This window comes from Phaenicophaeus curvirostris, chromosome 26 (assembly GCF_032191515.1).
Source record: "Phaenicophaeus curvirostris isolate KB17595 chromosome 26, BPBGC_Pcur_1.0, whole genome shotgun sequence".
Taxonomy (NCBI): domain Eukaryota; kingdom Metazoa; phylum Chordata; class Aves; order Cuculiformes; family Cuculidae; genus Phaenicophaeus; species Phaenicophaeus curvirostris.
The window spans coordinates 3,739,896-3,758,983 of NC_091417.1; the positions used below are offsets into that span (position 1 = coordinate 3,739,896).

Genomic DNA, 19,088 nt, shown 5'->3' on the forward strand with positions numbered 1-19,088 from the left:
CTTTCCCCCTCCTGATATTTGGCTTTGCTGAAAATTTAACTGAAAAAAAGAAAGTTTGCTACCTCTTTTCCATGAAGATAAAGGCTGAGATAAAAGGTGCTTTTAAGTCAGCCCTGAGATCCTTCCCTGCCCCTCAAACCAAGTTAGTGTCATTAAAAAAAATTAGGGACACTCTTGTTTACAGCAGGGCTTGGAAATTGAGTTTCATGGAATTTGGCTTCTGCTTTTTTGGATTACCAAACAGGGCAATAATGTGGAGTTCTTTGTTTTTGGTGAGCCCCCAGCTCTCTGATTTTACACCTCTGAGGACCGGAGGCATTTGGAAACTTAAGATTTTTTTTGGTGATTTCCAGATAGAAAAACTAGAAATAATTAAGTCATTAAATTAGTCATTAAGAATTTGTCAGAAAATTTCATCCGTGGTGTTTGGAATTGACATAATTTAATCAATTTTAACACACCTGGGGGAAGGAATGAATGTATTTATCAAATTTATCAATTTACAGCCTGAAGGCAGAGTGATGCCTTTATTTCCCCTTTCCAGGTAGGAGCCGTAGCTGGCAAAAATGTCCAAGAAATTGCAATTTAACCGTAAACTCCATAGTTCCATGTCTGGACTTGGAGAAGACATAACCCATCCCATGGAGATGCCCTTTGCTAAGGCTTTGATGATTTTTCAATTCTAAAAAAAAGAATAAATCGAATTCCTTCGAGAGCCTTGGTGGCAACCACAGGGGCTGAATCCTCTTCTTGGGTGGAGTTGGTTTGTGTCTGGGCTGTTGAGGTTGAACCCAGGCGAGCAGAGCCCAGGCTGGGGTTAAAGTACTCGCTTTGAAAACTGAGACCTTCCAGAATCTAAAAAAAAAAAAAAAAGAATAAATGGAATAAATGGAGCTTTCTGCCCCCCTCAGCCCAAGCCCCCAGCGATGTTAATGTTTTCCAGAGTTACCGGCAGGGTTTGAGAGAGTTCAGGCTGCTCCGCGTGGTCCAGGTTCTGCAGCTCCAGGAGGAGCCGGAGGAGCCCCCTCCAGCCCCCATTCCCAGCTCAGCACCTGCCTTGCTGTTGCCACCCAGGTTTGCTGGGTTTAGGATTGGGAAAGTGCTTTATTTCTGCTTCTTTTAATGATGCCACTGGTTTGTAAAACGGTTCTTGGTGGGGAGAGTGAAAGCAAAGCGCGGGGAAGCCCCTGGGGATGCTGATGCTTTCCCCTTCCCAGGAATTAGGGAGCAGAGGAGAAAACTAAACGATTGAGGAGCCTGAAATCAGGAGGTTGCGATTTTCTTTCTAAAAAGAGCCTTTTAAAGAGGTCACAGAGACTTTTCTGGGTTTGGTTGGGTTTTTTTTTGGTTTTTTTTGTTTTTTTTTTTCACCTCAAGTAGCTTTGCAAAAGTTTTAGGTGAAAAATCTCATTTTCTCTGTGACCGGAGGTGTTTAAAAGCTTCTGTGAGGGTGTTGGCTCCAAAATCACCACTCCTGAGCAGCACTGCCGGCTGCTTCTTTTAGTTGGTGGGTGCAGGGGGGTCCCAGCCACCAGATGGACCCGATAAACCCAGGGACAGCGGGAGGATCCAGCAGGAGTTGTTTGCAAGGTCTGTCTGTCCTCACTGCCAGGCTCTTTGCTGATTGATAAGTTTGAGCCTTTACACACCTTTACATTCTTATTCTGCCCAGTTTGAAGCAGGGAGATGATTTGGGGGGGTCTAGCACCGGGTACCTGGAGGTGTTTAAAAAAAAAAATCACTTGCCTAGCCAAGTGTAAAGAGAGAAAAATGCATCAGTGATGGGGCTGATGTCCCACATTGTCCTGGACCCGCTTGGGATGGCTCCTTGCTGCTGCAGGGAGAAGCACAAGGAGAGCTGCAGGGGCGGTTGCGGAATGGTCTGCTCAGCAGGAACGTTTTTTTTTAAACTAATTTTTATGAAATGAGAAGCCCAGAGCCCACGGCGGGGGGTTTGTGCACTCAAGAGCCACGTGTAGGGTTTCGTCCCGCTGTTACCTGTAAATGAGCAAACCCTGCAGGGAATTCAGCTCAGAAACCTTTGCTGGGGTTTCCCTGAACGTTACAAGTTTATCCTGGAAGTGGTGGAGCCGGGGGGGGTCGCAGGGGTGTCGGCTGCGAGGTTTTCCTTGTTTCTGCAAGTGGTGCTGTCTGTACATCTCCATCCATCTGTCTGTCCCCGTCCTTGCGTGTTTTCTGGTGAACCCCAAGCTTATATCCTCGAGTGGCGTGGTGACCCATGTCATGGGTCATGAAGGGCTGCAGGGACGTTGGGGTTGGCCAAGGTGACCTCGGGAGGTTCCTCTCCATCCGAGTCCTTCCCTGAGCCAAGGGCAGGTGTCTTGGAACGAAGCAGGAGGGAGGTTTTACCCCTCTTGTGTGTTGGTTGTGCCCTGGGAAGGTTGATGCCGGGTAGTGTTTTAAGCTGGTTTGCTTAAAACCAGTGAGTGTTTTCTGCTCCTGATGGAATAACCCCTGGAAAGGAACTGGAAACCAGTTCCCCGACGATTTTGGTCCAGTGTCCATAGCCAGTTCTTGAATCATGGAATCATAGAATCACCAGGTTGGATGCTGGAGTGGTCCTTGTGGTTTTAGGTATTAAGATTGAAAAGAAAACCATCGTGCTTTCATTGAAACCTGAGATGGGGCTTCCTAGAAAAGGCTCTCATGGGAACTGGGGTCCTGCAGCCCCTTCCTGGCTCCTGCCAGCCCTTCCCATAGGGGACACTGCCTGATTCGTGTCTCTTTCCTTGGGCTACAACTTCATTTTCGGAGCCTCTGGAGCGAAGCCGGCTGCTCTTTGTTATCACTGTGGCTTTGGGGTGTCGCTGCCTGTCTGGAGGGGAGGCTGTGGGGTGCCAGGGTGATGTGAACATGCTGAGGAACCTTTCATCCTCCCCACACCGTTGCCTTGGGTCAAACCTGCTCTGGGAGCTTCCCCAGGGAGGCTCGTAAACCGCAGCGAGCTGGGGGATGCTGTTTTGGGGTTCTAGCAGGAGACGAGGGGCCAGGAGCTGGTTTAGCTTGGCAGGAGGGAGCAGGGGTGTCGTGGGGATCCTCAGGATGGGGTGGGAGTGGCTGGGAGGGCGCAGGGGAGAGAGAGAGCATCCCTCCTCCTCCTGACGGGGGAAAAAGCAGAGAAGCGCAGCCTTCCCGTTGGGTGAAAAAAAAGGAGAAAATAAACAAACATAAAAAAATGTGTCCGTCCGTCTTGAAGGAGCCCTCGCGATCCGTCAGGAAATGGGTCATTTATTTTATTGTAACTGACACTTGGGAGCCCTGACATGGCCAGAGCTGAAATTTCACACTTTTCTGGCTACTGGAATTGTCTGATCTGTACGGTTTAGGAAAACACAACCCTAATCCACGGGCATCCCTGGCAGAAGTAGGTCCGCGCTTTATTTTTTAAAGGTAATCCCCCAGGTTGGGTTTAAGATGCTCGGAGCGGCGTCCGCTGCAATAACAGCGAGAGCAGCCCCAGAGCTGCTGGGAGCTGGCAGGGCTCCACGCGGCGCGCGGCGAGACGCAAATCCCGCCTGGTCCGCGGGTATTGCGATGTGTAAACAGCACTTGAGATTACAGGGAAAAGGATTTGCACAAAAGGGAGAAAGTTTTTGACTGGGACGAAAGTCCCGCTGCAGTTTCCGTTTTTACAGCGTTAAAAGCGGAGGTTCTGGGGGAGCAGCCTCCGGCACCGGGGCGTGAAAGAGGCAGGAGGATGGTGATCTAGAGCCAAATAAAAGGGAGTAAAACCAAAAAAGATGCTCTCAGGGCCAGGTTTTCACCTCCAATTGGAGCCAGATTTTTCCAACTTGCATTTGAGCGTCTAAATAAAAGCTCCGTTCTCAGAAGCGATTGGCACCCGATGTGCCGAGCGCTCCTGAAAAATCTGACAGTGGGGATTCCTTCTTATTTCTTGAGATGCGGATCCTGATGCCGCAGGGGCAGCCGCTGCCCCACAGCCCCTGGGTAGGGCTGGATGCAGGGGGGATAGTGGCAGGTCCAGAGAAATTCCTTGTCCTTCTGCTTTTAGCTGCACGGAGAGCTGTGTGTTTAATGCTTGTGGCGAAAGGCTGGTCAGACCATTTGGGAATTCCGGGATTGCACGTGGAAAAGGGGTCGGGAGCAGTGGATGCAGAATGAGGGGCACGGAGCGATGCTTGGGATGCTCTGCTCTCTCTTCCAGCTCTATAGGTTCCCCGGTGTTTATCACCTGCAGGGCTCTGGCTTTGCTTCAGCTCCTGTGGGGTTGGACCTTCTGGCTTTGTTGGGTGCGGAGAAGGACCTGATATGAAATGATATCTGAGTTGGGGTATTGCAAGCGACAGCAGCGTCCACCTGCGAGGCGAATAAGCCCCATGGTTCTCGTGTTTTACCGGGTCTGTCTGTCATAGCCAAATTATTCCTTGGTTAATCCTGGTAGTGTTCAAGCCGTCTTGATCACCAGAATGTGTAGTTGTGTTTGTGTAAATATACACACAAATATATATCTGTGATTGTATCTTTTCTTTGCTACGAAGGCATCTCTGTGTGTTTCGTGATCTCCTGTGGTTCCAGCCTCCGGCATAAAAGTATTTACAAACAAATGGATCCAAATGAGCAACGACTACAAGAAAAGTGTGTTCTCCCGAAGGAAGAAGAGCTTGTGGCTGCTCTAGGCTTTAATGGAGTTGTTTGGGGGGTAATTTCATGAGAAGCCAAGAACCTCCTATAAATGTTGTGCTTTTAGGCTGGGATTCACGAGGCTCCCAAGGACGGGCTTTGAAACGGGGAAGCCATCCTTTTGAAGTTAATGGGGCTGCCTCGATGGTAAAACGAGGCATGTGCTGAATTGGAGCCTAAATATACAACTTTATATGGACTTTATATAGTCATTGTTTAGCGCTCGGTTACAGCTGAACTAATAACGCAACAAATTTCTCTGACATCTGCAGCCTCTCCTTGCTCGTGGCAGAGACGCAAAGTGGCTGTGACTTTTATATGTGATGCGTATTGAGGAGAGAGGATGGTTGTGACTCTTTAAAAGCCAGGGTTTGACTGAAGACCTTCCCAGTGAGCCGTCATCCACCCCGTGATATCGTTCCTGTGCCTTCCTGGCTCCCCCCCAGCCTGCCTGGCGCGAATATTTGCACAGCGCTAATTTTATATTTAGTTTCCCCCAGTACTTGTTTCTCTTGCAACTTCGCGAGCTCCTCTCTGCCGCTCTTTGCGCCAGTGAAACTTGGCGATGTGAATGTTTATGGAAGGCAGACAGGAGAGAGAGGGCACGGGCATGTCTGAGGGGAATTCGCTTAGGAAAGAATCCAGATCAGATACTCGGGAGGCTTTGTGCTGGATTTCCCTCGCGGTGCATTGAATTCATTTGCTGGGGGTTTTGTTGGGGTGGTTTTTCATCGTGCCTGTGCCAAAGCAGCGATGGGTTTAAATAGCTTTGCCTCGGCACCGCTATCTGTGATGATGGTGGAGTAGAAAAGCCCCATATGTGTGGTTTTCCAGCTCCCACCCCATCCTCCCTAAGCAAATCTCAACCTTCTCCTTTTCTTCTCTTATTCATGGCCCTCGTGCTGAGAAAAAACAACCCCAAACTAACAAGGTTACGAGGTGGTTTAGGCTGAATATTAGGAAAAATTTTTTCACAGAAAGAGTGATTGGTCCCTGGCAGAGGCTGCCCAGGGAGGGCGTTGAGTCCCCTTCCCTGGAGGGGTTTAAGGGACGGGTGGATGAGGTGCTGAGGGACATGGGTTAGTGATTGATGGGAATGGTTGGACTCGATGATCCGATGGGTCTTTTCCAACCTGGTGGTTCTATGATTCTATGAAACTGAGGATGTTTTGCCCTGCCACCTCATCTGATGCTGGTCCAGTTCCGAGGGCACCAAGGAAGCAGCTGAGGGTGTAAATCTCTTCCCAAGGAGGAGCACGGCCACATCCATGCAGGCTCCGTGGGTGCCGCTGGCTCCTCCGTTGGGTTCTGTGAGATGGGTTTGTTGGCATCTGTGCCCTTGCCCCTGAAGGTAATTATTGTGGGTGCTGAGCGAGAAGCCTTACTTTCTCATTTTTCAGTGAAAATGCTGGATCGTGTTCTCTTAGAAAAGTTCTGCTTTGCCCTCCCCTCCTTTCTAAGAAGAAATGCAAGAGGAAGTGTCAGATACAGCCAGCTTTGGTGAAGAACTTGGTTCTTATATTTAAAATTTATACTTGAAATGAAAAATAAGGAAAAAACCCCCACCACGCATTGCTTGTACTTTTACATCTCGGTTTCTTCTCTTTATCAGGGCAGAAGCAGTTTGATTTCACTTGTGATTTTCAGTGGAAAAAGCATCACAACTTTGCTGTAGCTGGGGCTGAGCCACAGCCCGGCTGTGGTGCCCAACCTGCCACAGGTCTTGGTGTGGTTCTCGCTCGGAGCCGTCGATACCAGGGCTGGAAGGACCTCTGGGAGCTCCTCCCTGGGATCTGGGCTGGGATGAGTGCCCGACGCAACGAGGTTTGATCCCGAGCCCCGCTGCCTCGCCATCCCAACTGGGAGGACTGGCAGGGCTGGGTCTTCATCGCGGGTCTCCACTGGTTTGGTCAAAGGGGTCTCCGCCATTGAATTAGGTTCATAACATGGTGTAATCTGCGTTGTGGCCTCTGGATTCTCCCTTTAAGAGTCTCCTTTGATCTCGGAGGGCTTGTCTGTGTGCGATTGCTGCACTGGGCCAATGCAATTTGGCTTCAAAAGGCTTGATGCTGCTGGCCCAGAGCCCTGCGTGGAGATTCTTGTTTTGATTTCTGATCCAGCCTTGCCTGACAGATCTGTACCTGCCAGGTGTGAGGGTCTGCAGAGCACAATAACAGCACAGCAGAGCAGCTCTCAAAGCTGCCAGCCCTGCGCTGCCACCTCCTCCTCCCTCAATCAGAAAAATGCTCAGAAGTTGCAAGCAGTTTTGTTTCCTCTTCCTTTTTGGTGCAGGCTCGTGCATCTGAGGCTGGTGAGGCCCTGGTGCCCTGAGCTCGTCTTGGCCCCGATGAACCCCTCCTCATTGCTCCTGCTTGAGGTGCCCCAAGCCCGTGGGGTCCGTAAGGTCTCCGGTCGGAGCCAACCCTCCACTGTCTGCAAGGGCTGGGAATGCAGAAGAAAAAGGTGGCCCTGTCCGCTTTCTGTGGGTAGATTTATATTAAACGTGTCTGAGCAGCAGCTGTCAGTCACCCTGGTAATGATGCTTAATTACTGAGAACTTGGAGCAATCTAAGACCCACCTGAGAGCCTGTGCTGATGGGATTTGGGGTTCCCGCTGATGCCGGTTGTGTGGGAGCTGCCTGATGCTTCATTTGGCTGCTTTGCTATGGGAACTCATCCCAGAGCATCTCCCAGTCCGTAGCTACATCAGAACCACTGGAAACCAGTTAGAAATGTGTCTGGGACACTGGAGGAGGGCGGAGGTGCCCTCTCGTGGTGAGGGGTGCTCAAACCCCAGCACCTAACGAAGGCAGTAACGAAGGGCAGGAGTCAGTGTGGCCGCGCTGTGGGTTTCACAGCATCTGAGCTTTTGTTTCCTGTGCTGTTCGGTTTGAGGGAGGTTGGCAGGAGAGCTGGTGGGGTCCATCTCCTTTGTCAGTGGCTGCTGAAGCTCTGGAGGCAGCTGGCTGAGCGAGAATCCACACTTGGGACCTTTTCTACTCAAAACCGGCAACCATGGGTGAAGGGAGATGCTCTGAAATGTGCAGAGTGCTCCGAAGTGCAGAATATACTCTCTCGTGTGCTCTTATTCAGGTATTTATATCAGCATTGGGGGTGGAGAGGAGCTGGTACGCATGCAGGGCTCCTGTTGATGCTGTGAGGATGTGTGGATGGTGCTGGGTGTTGCGTTGTGCTCCACTCTGAAGCGATGGTCTTGGAAGAGCTTCAAGGTCTCCAGGTCAAGGAACAGGTTTTGCTTCTGCCACCCTTCCAGATGGGATGGTCTACAAGAAAATTCAAACCCCGCGTTTGTTGGTGTGTTTCATAGAATCACCAGGTTGGAGGAGACCCACTGGATCATTGAGTCCAACCATTCCCATCAATCACTAACCCATGTCCCTCAGCGCCTCGTCCTCCCGTCCCTTAAACCCCTCCAGGGAAGGGGACTCAACCACTCTTTGTAGTACAGACAGCACCAGCTTGGGGTTGAGTTTGACTGCGGTCAGTTTAAGAATTGGTGTTTAAAGGGATGGGAGTCTCTCAAGGTGTCTCACTGGCTGCTGAGCGATGGTGGGACCGAGCTCCCCCGTGGGTGGCAAAGAATGGATGTGTTGGTTGGGAGCAGGTTGTCTCGTTGAGGCACGTGGTTGGGTTGCTGGTTGTGAGGACCCACCAAGTTCACCTAAGCTTGGCTTTGGGGCGTGTTCAGGGCATCAGAAAGAGCCTTTCAATATGCGGCAACCCACCAGAAAATTAGAATGGAAAGATAATGCAAAATGGATGCATTGTGTAAAGCTCGTCTATCTTTCCTCTCTGTTATCCTGTCTGCAGATGCTTGATGTATTGACTTTGGCAAGGAGTAAGTGCTGAGATCCAGGAGATGATTGGAGTCTTCCTCTGTGCAAGCTGAGGATAAGGGGTTTTGAGATTTCTGGGAGATGACTTGCACCTTTTGAGGATCCCCGGGGTGTCGACTCCTCTCCGAGGCTGGCATGGACATGGATATGTTCCGTGGGTGCTGGATGTGCTCCATGCCAGCATCATCTGCCAGGGATCAGTGGGGGAAAAAGAGGACTGGAGAGGTGGCGCAGCAGCTTCATAGAGAAGGAAACGCGAGAGCATTTTTCCCAGCTCTAGGATTAACCAGTCCCTTCTGTACCCGAGGTGCAGCAGCTCTTCTAAAAATGGGAATGAGTTCTCCGAGGCTTTCAGAGGGACCTCATGGACAACTGCTTGTTCTCGGCAGCTCCCTGAAAAAAATCCAATGAGTTATTAGGCGTTATTCTCCGTGTACAAAGCGGTTCCAAGAAAGAGCTAATGGGGAGAAACCAATTAGACAGATTTATTAGCCCAAGATCAAATTCTGGTGGCTGAGATGATTGATGGCGAAGATTACTCGTGTCGTGCTTGCTTGTCAGAGGTAACTGCAGGCCAAGGCGTGTGGCTCTGTGTGAGACTCCTGCCTGGAGGGGGTGTTTCCCCCAAATCCCATGGCCGGTTCACTCCTGTGTCCCTCCAACTCCAAGAAGCCAAGTATCTTTGTTGGCTTGGCCCGATCTCCTCAGGAGGGGCCTCTTAGATGTTTCTCTTCAAAGGACGAGGCCAGTTTTCCCTCTGCTTTTCTTTCTGCTTCTGTCGCTTTAATCTTGTCATTACAGATATTTGCATATTTCTTTCTCAACCTCCTCTTTCTTTTATTCCACCCCCAAATCTCTTTCCCGTCAGCCGTCGCACACACGCAGCTGGGACTTTGCTCTCCTCCCTTGGGCAGATCCCTCGTGAACCACAACCCTTGTGGCCGTGGAGGCTTTTCGCTGGTGTGGCGTTCGTTAAGAAGTTGTTTATTAGGGAAGCTTTGGGATCTGAGGCCAAGCAGGTCACTACGTTTTGAAGGAAGGAAGGTAGCAGCTCGAAATAACACGAGATGCTTTTAGAAGAAAGGATGTTAGGGTTCAAGAGTTAAGATAGAGTTTGTCGTGCCGGTGATGTCACGTTGACATCTGGTGGGAGAGGGTGTTTTGGAGGCAGAGGATGGTTCTCTGGGAGGCCTTTGCTTTTTCTTTATGGGTGATACAGAGAGTCATTGTTTGAACTGGTGTTTCCTGAGCAGGTGGCAAGCTGGGTCCCTTTTCAGGATGTGAAGATGGACACTCTTCTTCCCCATTCCATCCCTGCTGGATCCTGCTCAGTCATAGCACATTTGGGGGTGTTTTATTAAGGTTCTACCACTCTCCCTCCTGCTCTGTGGGGCCATACCTGACCCGGCCCATACCACAGCCCAGGTCATAGAATCATAGAATCGCCAGGTTGGAAGAGACCCACTGGACCATCAAGTCCAACCCACCTCATTTGGTCATTGTCCAAACCCACCTCAGTCAGCAGCTTTGGTGGTGAAACTGGGTTTTGAAGCAAAGGGTCAGGAAGGGTTCTGGGAGGGCCAGGGATGGGGAAGGGCACGGCCAGGAGAAGGCAGTGATGACTTTAATGCTGCCAGGAGAGTTCGAGGCTGTAAAAAATGCCTTTAATTTAGGGCTGGCCCCCAAACCTTTAGGAAATGCTCAAACTGAATATTCCCGACGTCTGACATCTCGGCATCAATGCTCAAACCTGAGGTGATGCCTCCACATCTTGGAGCTCTGGATTTAGCTTTTTTGCAAACTCAGGGGAAGCCTTTTCCATGGTTTCTCCCCATTCCCGTTTTGAGGTTTTCTTCCAAACCACAAAGGCTCTGAAAGTTCATCCTGGATGTACGGTTCCTCTGGGGAGAAGCTGGGTCAAGAGGGTGGGTTGCATTCAGAAAAGACGCAAGTATTGGTCTCAACCCTCAGTAATGCCGCGTTTGGAGGAGGAGGTAGGATCGCTGGCCTTGCTTGAGCATCATCTGGTGAGTTTGGTCTGCGGGTTTTCCCTGCCTTGTTCACGAGCACTTTCCAGCGAGCACCTCGCATCCCCAGACCTGCTGGGAAGTGCGGCTGGTGGTGGGTTGGGGGTACAGCGACCCATGGGCGCGTGGGGATGCCCGGAGATGTTTTGGTTGGGATGGATGCGCAGAAGATGGCAAATTATGGGGTAGACAGCGCAAGCCTGGGGACAGGTCGGGTCTGAGAGGATGGATGGTGCTGGGCTGTGCTCAGAGGTGTGGTGGCAGGGACCTGCTGGGGCTCCCAGCGGGTACGTCTTTCTCTTTGCTTTTGTTCCCTTGTCAGTGAAGGGAGGATAGGGATAATATTCCTGCTTCTTGGAGATGCTGGCATATTGAAAGCCTATCAATTCATAAAGCGAAAGCAAGTAATTTCAGCTACAACTTTTCTCCGGGTCCCCCTGGCAACATTTGTGTCTTAGCAACCACTTTTTTCTATTTAAAAATGTTTAAAACATTAAAAAAACACCACCACCACATTAAGCACGGGATTAAGTGCTTTCCTGAATCAAAGCCTAACTAGATAAATGAAATGCTGTTAATTGAATCAGGGATGCACTGTGTTTTCAGCCCCCAAATTTGCATAACATTTGCATTTGATTGAAAAGCCATCATTAGTGTTGTTCACTTCTAGTAGGTCCCGCCTGTCTCTGGCTTTGGCCTCGCTACTCCTGCCCTGAGGAGCTGCAGAAATGGTTTTGGTTAGGAGAGAGCCAGGATGGGTCAGTGCTTGGGGTTGGGGAGAGCCCTGAGCTTGGCTCTGCTGTCAGTGCTTGGTCTTCCAGCATCTCCTGGTGCCGTTGGTCACCTCTGCTCTGAGAAGTAGGTGGTGAGGGACAGAGAAGGTCCAGGAGGTGTTGCCAGCACCCTTAGTGCAGAGCGATGGGAGCAGAGGACCAGCAGGTCCTGCTGGGTCCTTAGGGTTGACCCTTCTGGGTGTGGTGGTGACCCCCAAAGCCAGTGATGCCCAGTGGGCTGGGAGGTCTCTGGGATGCAGAACAATTCCCAGCTGGCTCTGGAGCTGTTGGAGACCAGCAGGTGGTGTTTCCTGACTACCATTTTTTCCTCTTTCACCTGGATTTCTGCTTGCTCCTGCTTTGACCTGCGCGGTGTTGATGGGCACGGTGCAAGAAGGTGTGAAATCTCCATGGTACCTGGATGTTGCAGGATCCACTCCATGTCGTTGCTTTTTGCTCCTGTGAAGTTTAGCTGGCGGACTGAGCTCTTTGAAGAGCTGACTAAAGGAAAACCTGAGGAAAAGCCTTTGATGGAGCAGATCTTGGTGTGCTTCCTCTGCACAGAGGTAATGAGGGACTGATCAGAGATGTTCGTCTGTGGCGTGGGTCCCAACACAGCCTCTGGGTGCAGCAGGGTGGGTGGCTTTTCTCCCAGTCCGTGGCTGGTGGGGGTTCACTGGGAGCATCAAGAGGTTTCAAAGGTCTCACTTTGCCTCCTGGTGCTGCGGGAGAGCCAGGAGATCCGCACGGGGTTGCCAGGAGCATTGCCAGGTTCTCAAGAGCTGAAGGATGCGGTGAGATGCTAAAATGCCATTATAAACGGTGTGAGCAGGAGGGTGATGCTGCGATCCATACCTGGGACCTGTGGCTCCTCTCCCTGTGCAGCCCTGCAGCTCAGCCTCTCTCCACCCCTGTTTTTTTCTCCTTTTTTTTTTTTCTTTTCAAATTACCACAAGCCACCATCCTGCAGGCAGAATCCATGTGGATTTTCTTTAGCAGCTCAATCAGTTCACGCTGGCTCACGCCGAGGATCTGGGAGGCTCCTGCCTTTGGCGTAAGCTGAGCAGCTTCGTGAGATCCACGGGCTGGAGATGCTGGAGATGCTGGAGCTGAGGGGCACAAGCACCAGTGTGGGAGGGAGGAGCTCCTGCCTTTGGCACGTCGTGAATAAAAAGGCAGGGAATCTCTGTCTGGCAGCGTTATGTATTTGGAGTAAAGCTCTGCTTGGCGCGGAGGTGGGAGCAGAGTTGCGGAGTGGTATTTTTGCGTTGAGGGTTTAAATACGGCGGGACCCGCTTCTAGCAGAGCAAAGAGCGGGGGTTTATTTATTCATGACTTCCTCTGTAATTCTAACCCCAGCTGCTGCTCGGATGGAGCTGGATCTGAGCAGGGGCTGCTCATCCGAGGGGATGTTTCCATCCCAGCAGCTCCGTGTCGAGCCAGACCTCGCTGAAGGGCGATGGATGCACCCGATTCCACCCTCCCTGCGGCTGGCGATGGGATGAGAGTCAAGGGTTCGGGATGGGATTTCGCAGGATCTTGCTCTGCTTTGTGCCGCTCGCCCGGCTGGGCTGAGAAAAAACCTCCTCTCCCTCTGAGCTGCCCTCGTGGGGATTTAAAATCCGGCGGTGATGGAGGCCGTTAGGAGCAGCAAATAATCCCAGTAGCCTGGTGCGATGGGAGGAATTACTGGTTAATTAACATGTTAATAAAAGGGCAGCAGCCCGGTGAGGCGCGGAGCAGCTCCTTGCCTCGCCCGGGATGCGGGCGATGCTCTGCTGGGCAGGCGCTCCAGCGAGATCCACAGAGGACATTCGCTGCTTTTATTTACTTATTTATTTATTTTAGCGGGGGAGAAAATGAGATGCCACCAGGCAAATCGCGGTGTGGGGACACAAATGGCTCTTTTTCTCTCCATAGCACATCCGATTCTGGTCACGTATGTGCCAAACACGTGCTCTGCCCGTGCAGATGCTCGGAGCTCTCCGGAGAAGTTTCCGTGGCAGGAGTGGGCGGTGGGAGATCCGCGGGGTTTCCTCTGTCGCTTCAAGTCCTTTCGACCCTCCCTGGGTTGTGACATTCTTGGCATTCAGAATTTCTTAGCCTCTCTCCCATTGATTTTTGGGATGCGGATTAGCATGTAAACGCGAGATCTGGTTTCAGAGTGGCCCCCCGCTTTGCTTCCTGCCGCCCCCCACCCCGTGACGTGCTGTGATTGTAAAGCTTAGGTTGGGTTCGTTTTCCTCATCCACCTGGTTTGCATCTGTAGTGGCGATAGAATTTGGTGTTTCCAAGCCTTCCCGCTGGCTGAGTTGCCGGAAGCACTGAAAATCTCATATTTTTTTGTGCTTCATTTTGACTTTTAGAGGTGGGAGCGGTCCCGGATCTGACCATCCCATCCCTCCGGGCTGGCTCTTTGGTAGGAAACATCAGTTCTGGTTTTGTTTGAAACCAGCGGACCCAGACAGCCCTTTGGGGGATTTTGATGTGTGTGGGTTTTGCATCGGATCAGAGGAGATGCTCCAGGCACCTGCTTCCACCTCTTGGGATGAAGGGGCTGGGGAGGAATCCCCACCTGTGTGGCTAAACCCTACCCATGGCTTTGGGCCAGTTCATGCTGAGATGGTTTCTTCTCATTGATAAATGAGCTGAACTGCCTTCTGAAGCTGTGCAATTAGATGATAAGGATCTGGAATCTCATCTTTCCTCCTTTTTTTTTTTTTTTAGATTATTTCAAACATTCATAAATACTTTGGATTTGAAGCCATGATGAGCATATCCGAGGGCTTTGGTTGGATAGCATCCTAGCGCCCAGCTGTGATCACAACATTTATCTTTCTTTTCTTTAGGCACCTTAAAATTCAGTGGGTTTGGTTATTCCTGAAAAAGAGACCAAAAGGGGTGACTGGCCATCTGGGAAGGGTTGGAACCGTTCGCCTTGGGTTGCACCCACAAAATTGTAGAATCATAGAATCACCAGGTTGGATAAGACCCACCGGATCATCGAGTCCAACCATTCCTTTCAATCCACAGAGGAGATTCGCTGCATCCTTGCAAGCCTTGGGCACCCAAAGGTGTTTGTTGCCCCTCGATGGGATCTTGGCGTGCCCGGCAGCCGTGGTGTCGTGTCCATGCGCTGGTGCCCGAGCGGCTGGACGAGCCCACGGCTGCTCTCAGCTGTTGGCAGCAGCTGCAGGGTCGGGGACAGCACCCCCAGGGTAAATTTGGCATCGGAATTTAAAAAAAGAGTTGCTATTTTGGGAAAAGTGAGGTTAGGAAGAGCCAAAAATGTGAGCCCATCTCGGGTGGTAGAGCTGGGATGCCCATGGCTTTATCTCTCTGCTTAAAGTTCATCTGGGGTTTTGGATGCGGCAATGATGCTTCGGCTGCTCTGGCCAGCGGCTGGTGGCATCCTGAGGGTCATCTCCTCATGCCTCCAGGTTCCAGGAGTTCATGTTTCACTTTCTGATCTTTCTATTTAATCTGGCAAAGGTCTCTGCTGCTCCAGCCGGTGCCCAAGGGTCAGAGGGTTTTGGCATCTTGATCCTAGTGAAGCTACCGGCATAAATCCAGCACCACCTGGGTGGGTGTAATGAGCCAGAAGCCATCAGAGACCCTGGAAGTGTGTGGAAATGCAAAGCTTGATAAGATACATCGACGTGCGACAGTTCAATGCGAGAGGGACGCGTTTTGGAAACCAAATCTGCTTTTTAATCACTTTTCATTGCTTTCAGGAGCCGGAAAATTCAAATCCGAAACATCCCACCCCAGCTGCGATGGGAGGTAAGAGGGGCAAGCAGAGAAGCATAGACCAGATTTAAGGACTAATTCTCCTTCCAGGTTTCTGTACTTGGGATTAAAGTTGATTTATCCTTTTCTTTATTATTAATTGAGTCTGATTGGGCTAGATCCTTGCATCCCTGTGGCTTATTCCTCCTCTGTTAGAGGAGTAAATTCAGCTGGTAGAAGCAATGTAAACTCCACCAACAAAAATCCCTGTTAATAACATGGGTTTATGATTTATCCGTTGTATAAGGAATAAAATGGATCCATTCTTCCTGCTGGCTACTGGGACTTTTCCCTGACTCTCTTTTTTTCCTGAGGCCCCTTGGTCCATGAGCTTCCTTCGACTAATTGCTTGTGAAATCTTAATGACTAGGAAGCTGCTTTTATTGATTGATTGGATTTCCCTGGTCTGTTCTGATGGTCCTGGTGTGAAGTGAGTTTTTCTTCCGTATCCAGGTGCTGGATGGTTTGCTGGCCCAGTACGGCACCGTGGAAAACTGCGAGCAAGGTACGACTGGAACGAAAAGCTGGAGTTCAGAAGTTTTCAGTCCTAGCTGGTTTTGGGGAGAAGAAGGGCAAGGGTGGACGTGTGATTTTCCTTCGTTGGAAGAAGCCGTGATGAACGATGTCAAGCGGTCTCAGCCTGGGGGTTGCTGGGGCTCTTTTTTACCCTGTTGCTAAAACTGAGTCCCGTGCGGTGGCTTTGGATGTTGGGTCGGGATCGTTCCCATCTGCTCCAGGGAAGGTGTGGGATGCTCTCCTGAGGCCGGTGGGACTGCCTGTCTCTGCTCGGCAGCCTTTATCTCAACCTCTAATGGTGATCAGTTGAGGTTTAATATCGCCCCCGGGATGTTTAATGAGAGTACGGTTACCATAACCCTCCTAGAAACGGAAAAGAGGGCTCAGAGGAGCCCCTGGGACTGTCCCCGAGCTCCAGTGAGGAATGGCAGGATGGAGTTGGCTTTCGTGGCTTTGCCGCAGAGCACGATGGTGCATTGAGATCCTTCAAAAAAGGCAGGATCTGTGCTGCTTGGGATGAGACCCAGCGAGGTCTGAGCCCTCGGACACTTCTCCCTTGTGGAATTAAAACATCTGGGGAGCCCTGGCGAGAGCTCTCTTGTTTTCTAGAGGTCTTGGCTTGGTTTATGTTCTCTCTCTAATTTCTGCTTCTCTTCCTTTCAGTGAACACAGACAGCGAGACGGCTGTGGTCAATGTCACCTACGCCAACCGGGAGCAGACCAGGCAGTAAGTGTCCCGTGTCCCTTCCCTGTGGCTCTGGCTTCTTCCCTGCTTGCAGAAAATGGGATTTCCAATGCTTGGAGTCAGGTTATTCCGGAACTCCTGAATTTTGTCTAATGATGCATCAAATCTTTGAGGAATTCCCTGAGTTCTGATTTCTTTTTGTTCATCTTCACGTGGAAGCCCTTCAGAGGACACCCATGGTTTTAGGCTTTTCTGTGCAGTTCAGGGAGGAAGAACGTAACTTTTTGCCTAGGGAAAAGTGGAGATTTCCTTGTATCTACGTAACTTAAGGAGTTATGGCTCCAGAAAAAGTACTAATGAGACCAAATATTGTAGGAGCTGGCAAGCGTGTGTCCTCTCGGGCTGATGTCACTGGGAGACTTGAGCTCCATTCCCTGTCCTGCTCAAGGAAGATCAAGTTTTGCACTAAATGGAAATGGGAAAATAATTGGATTTTCACTGCTGTCTATTTGTTGCCCCAACAAAGGGCTCTGGAAAGCTGGAAAAGGGATGGGAGCGGCATTTCAGAGCATGGTTTAGGGGGCATAGTGGTGTTGTGTTGATGGTTGGACTTGATCTTAGAGGTCTTTTCCTATCTTAATGATTCCATGATTCTATAAAGCACCCAGCAAAAGTTTTGTGCAAGTCGTTTTGCCCTCAGGGTGCAGCCCTTCTGCCCTGCTTTCCCTCCTCCAGGGATGCGTGTGCTTTATGGAGCATCTTTCTCTGATCCCTTCGCCTCCTGCAGGGATGGGGCTGCTGGCAGGCAAAGTCTCTGTTCACCTGATTTTCAGGGTTTTGTGTTGGGTTGTGTTCTGCAAGAGACTGAGCCACCGGCCAGGAGATTTGAAGGAGCTGTGGAGAGCGGTGGCCAAAGCTGTTGTTTTGCTCTTGCTGCCAGCCCCATCTATCGACAGCTCCCAGCTCCTGCAGCTCCTGAAGTCTTGCCAGGAATGGGATTTGATACCGGCCCCAAATCCTAAGGCAGAGGGGACATGGGAATTGCACCCTGCACGATCCTATCCTGCACCCATCGCTCCCGTTCCCTCCCTTGAGTGCTCAGAGAGGTTTTCCTTAGAATCATAGAATCACCAGGTTGGAAAAGACCCACCAGATCATCGAGTCCAACCATTCCCATCAATCACTAACCCATGTCCCTCAGCACCTCGTCCACCCGTCCCTTAAACCCCTCCAGGGAAGGGAACTCAACCCCCTCCCTGGGCAGCCTCTGCCAGGGACCAATGACCCTTTCTGTGAATTATTTTTTCCTGATGTCCAGCCTGAACCTCCCCTGGCGGAGCTTGAGGCCATTCCCTCTCGTCCTGTCCCCTGTCCCTTGGGAGAAGGGCCCAGCTCCCTCCTCTCCACAACCTCCTTTCAGGGAGTTGGAGAGAGCAATGAGGTCTCCCCTCAGCCTCCTCTTCTCCAGCCTAAACACCCCCAGCTCTCTCAGACGCTGCTCTTGTTCTCCAGCCCCTTCCCCAGCTTCGTTGCTCTTCTCTGGACTCGCTCCAGAGCCCCAACATCCTTCTTGTGGTGAGGGGCCCAGAACTTAAAATACTTTAGGTCCTCCAGGCTGAGTGGAAAGTCCTGCCAGATCCTCACAGACCTGTGATGTCTTCTTTCCCCCTTCCTGGTGCTTCCTCACCAGGGTTTATGCCAGGGAGGGCTTGGGCTGGTTAGGGTTGAGCCGATGCTACTCAGGGTGGGAGTGTGGGACCCTCACCCTAACCTCCTCTCCTCTTCCAGAGCCATCATGAAGCTGAATGGGCACCAGCTGGAGAACCACGCACTGAAGGTCTCCTACATCCCTGACGAGCAGTCCGTGCAAGGGCCGGAGAATGGGCGGCGAGGTGGCTTTGGAGCGCGCGGTGCCCCCAGGCAGGGCTCCCCCGTCACCGCGGGGGCACCCGTCAAGCAGCAGCCGGTGGACATCCCCCTCCGCCTCCTGGTGCCCACCCAGTACGTGGGTGCCATCATCGGCAAGGAAGGAGCCACCATCAGGAACATCACCAAGCAGACGCAGTCCAAGTGAGTCCTTCCTCCCGGTTTGTGCTTTGTTGAGCCGGGTTGCCTGCAGTGATATGCGAGGCTGGATTTGTTTTGGACCATGGGCCGTTTGAGGCTGCTCCGGGTCTTGGAAAGGGTCATTGGGCAGTGGCAGAGGCTGCCAAGGGAGGGGGTTGAGTCCCCTTCCCTGGAGGGGTTTAAGGGACAGGTGGACAAGGCGCTGAGGGACATGGGTTAGTGATTGATAGGAATGGTTGGACAAGTGGTGTCCCCAGGGCTCAGTGCTGGGTCCAGCCCTGTTCAATGTCTTTATCAATGACCTGGATGAAGGCATCGAGTGCACGCTTAGCAAGTTTGCGGATGACACTAAGCTGGGTGGAAGTGTGGATCCACTGGAGGGCAGGGAGGCTCCAAAGGGATCTGAACAGGCTGGACCGCTGGGCTGAGACCAATGGCAGGAAGTTTAGCAAGGCCACATACCAGGTCCTGCACTTGGGGCACAGCAACCCTGAGCAGCTCCAGACTAGGAGAAGTCTGGCTGGAAACTGCCTGGAGGAGAAGGACCTGGGGATGTTGGTTGACAGCGACTGACCATGAGCCAGCAGTGGCCCAGGTGGCCAAGAAGGCCAATGGCATCTTGGCTTGGATCAGAAGCGGCGTGGCCAGCAGGTCCAGGGAGGTTCTTCTTCCTCTGGACTCGGCACTGGGGAGACCGCTCCTCGAATCCTGG

The 19,088-nt window shown here is 51.4% G+C and overlaps 1 protein-coding gene across 1 annotated transcript in view; it reads left to right on the plus strand.

Annotated features, from left to right (window-relative positions):
- Window positions 1–19,088, plus strand: part of IGF2BP1 (insulin like growth factor 2 mRNA binding protein 1) — a 28,764-nt gene that overhangs the window by 5,583 nt on the left and 4,093 nt on the right. The window contains exons 3-6 of the mRNA XM_069876798.1: window positions 15,054–15,102; window positions 15,562–15,613; window positions 16,288–16,351; window positions 18,098–18,379. Coding sequence (XP_069732899.1) covers window positions 15,054–15,102; window positions 15,562–15,613; window positions 16,288–16,351; window positions 18,098–18,379 — 447 coding nt within the window. The remainder of the gene's footprint in view (window positions 1–15,053; window positions 15,103–15,561; window positions 15,614–16,287; window positions 16,352–18,097; window positions 18,380–19,088) is intronic.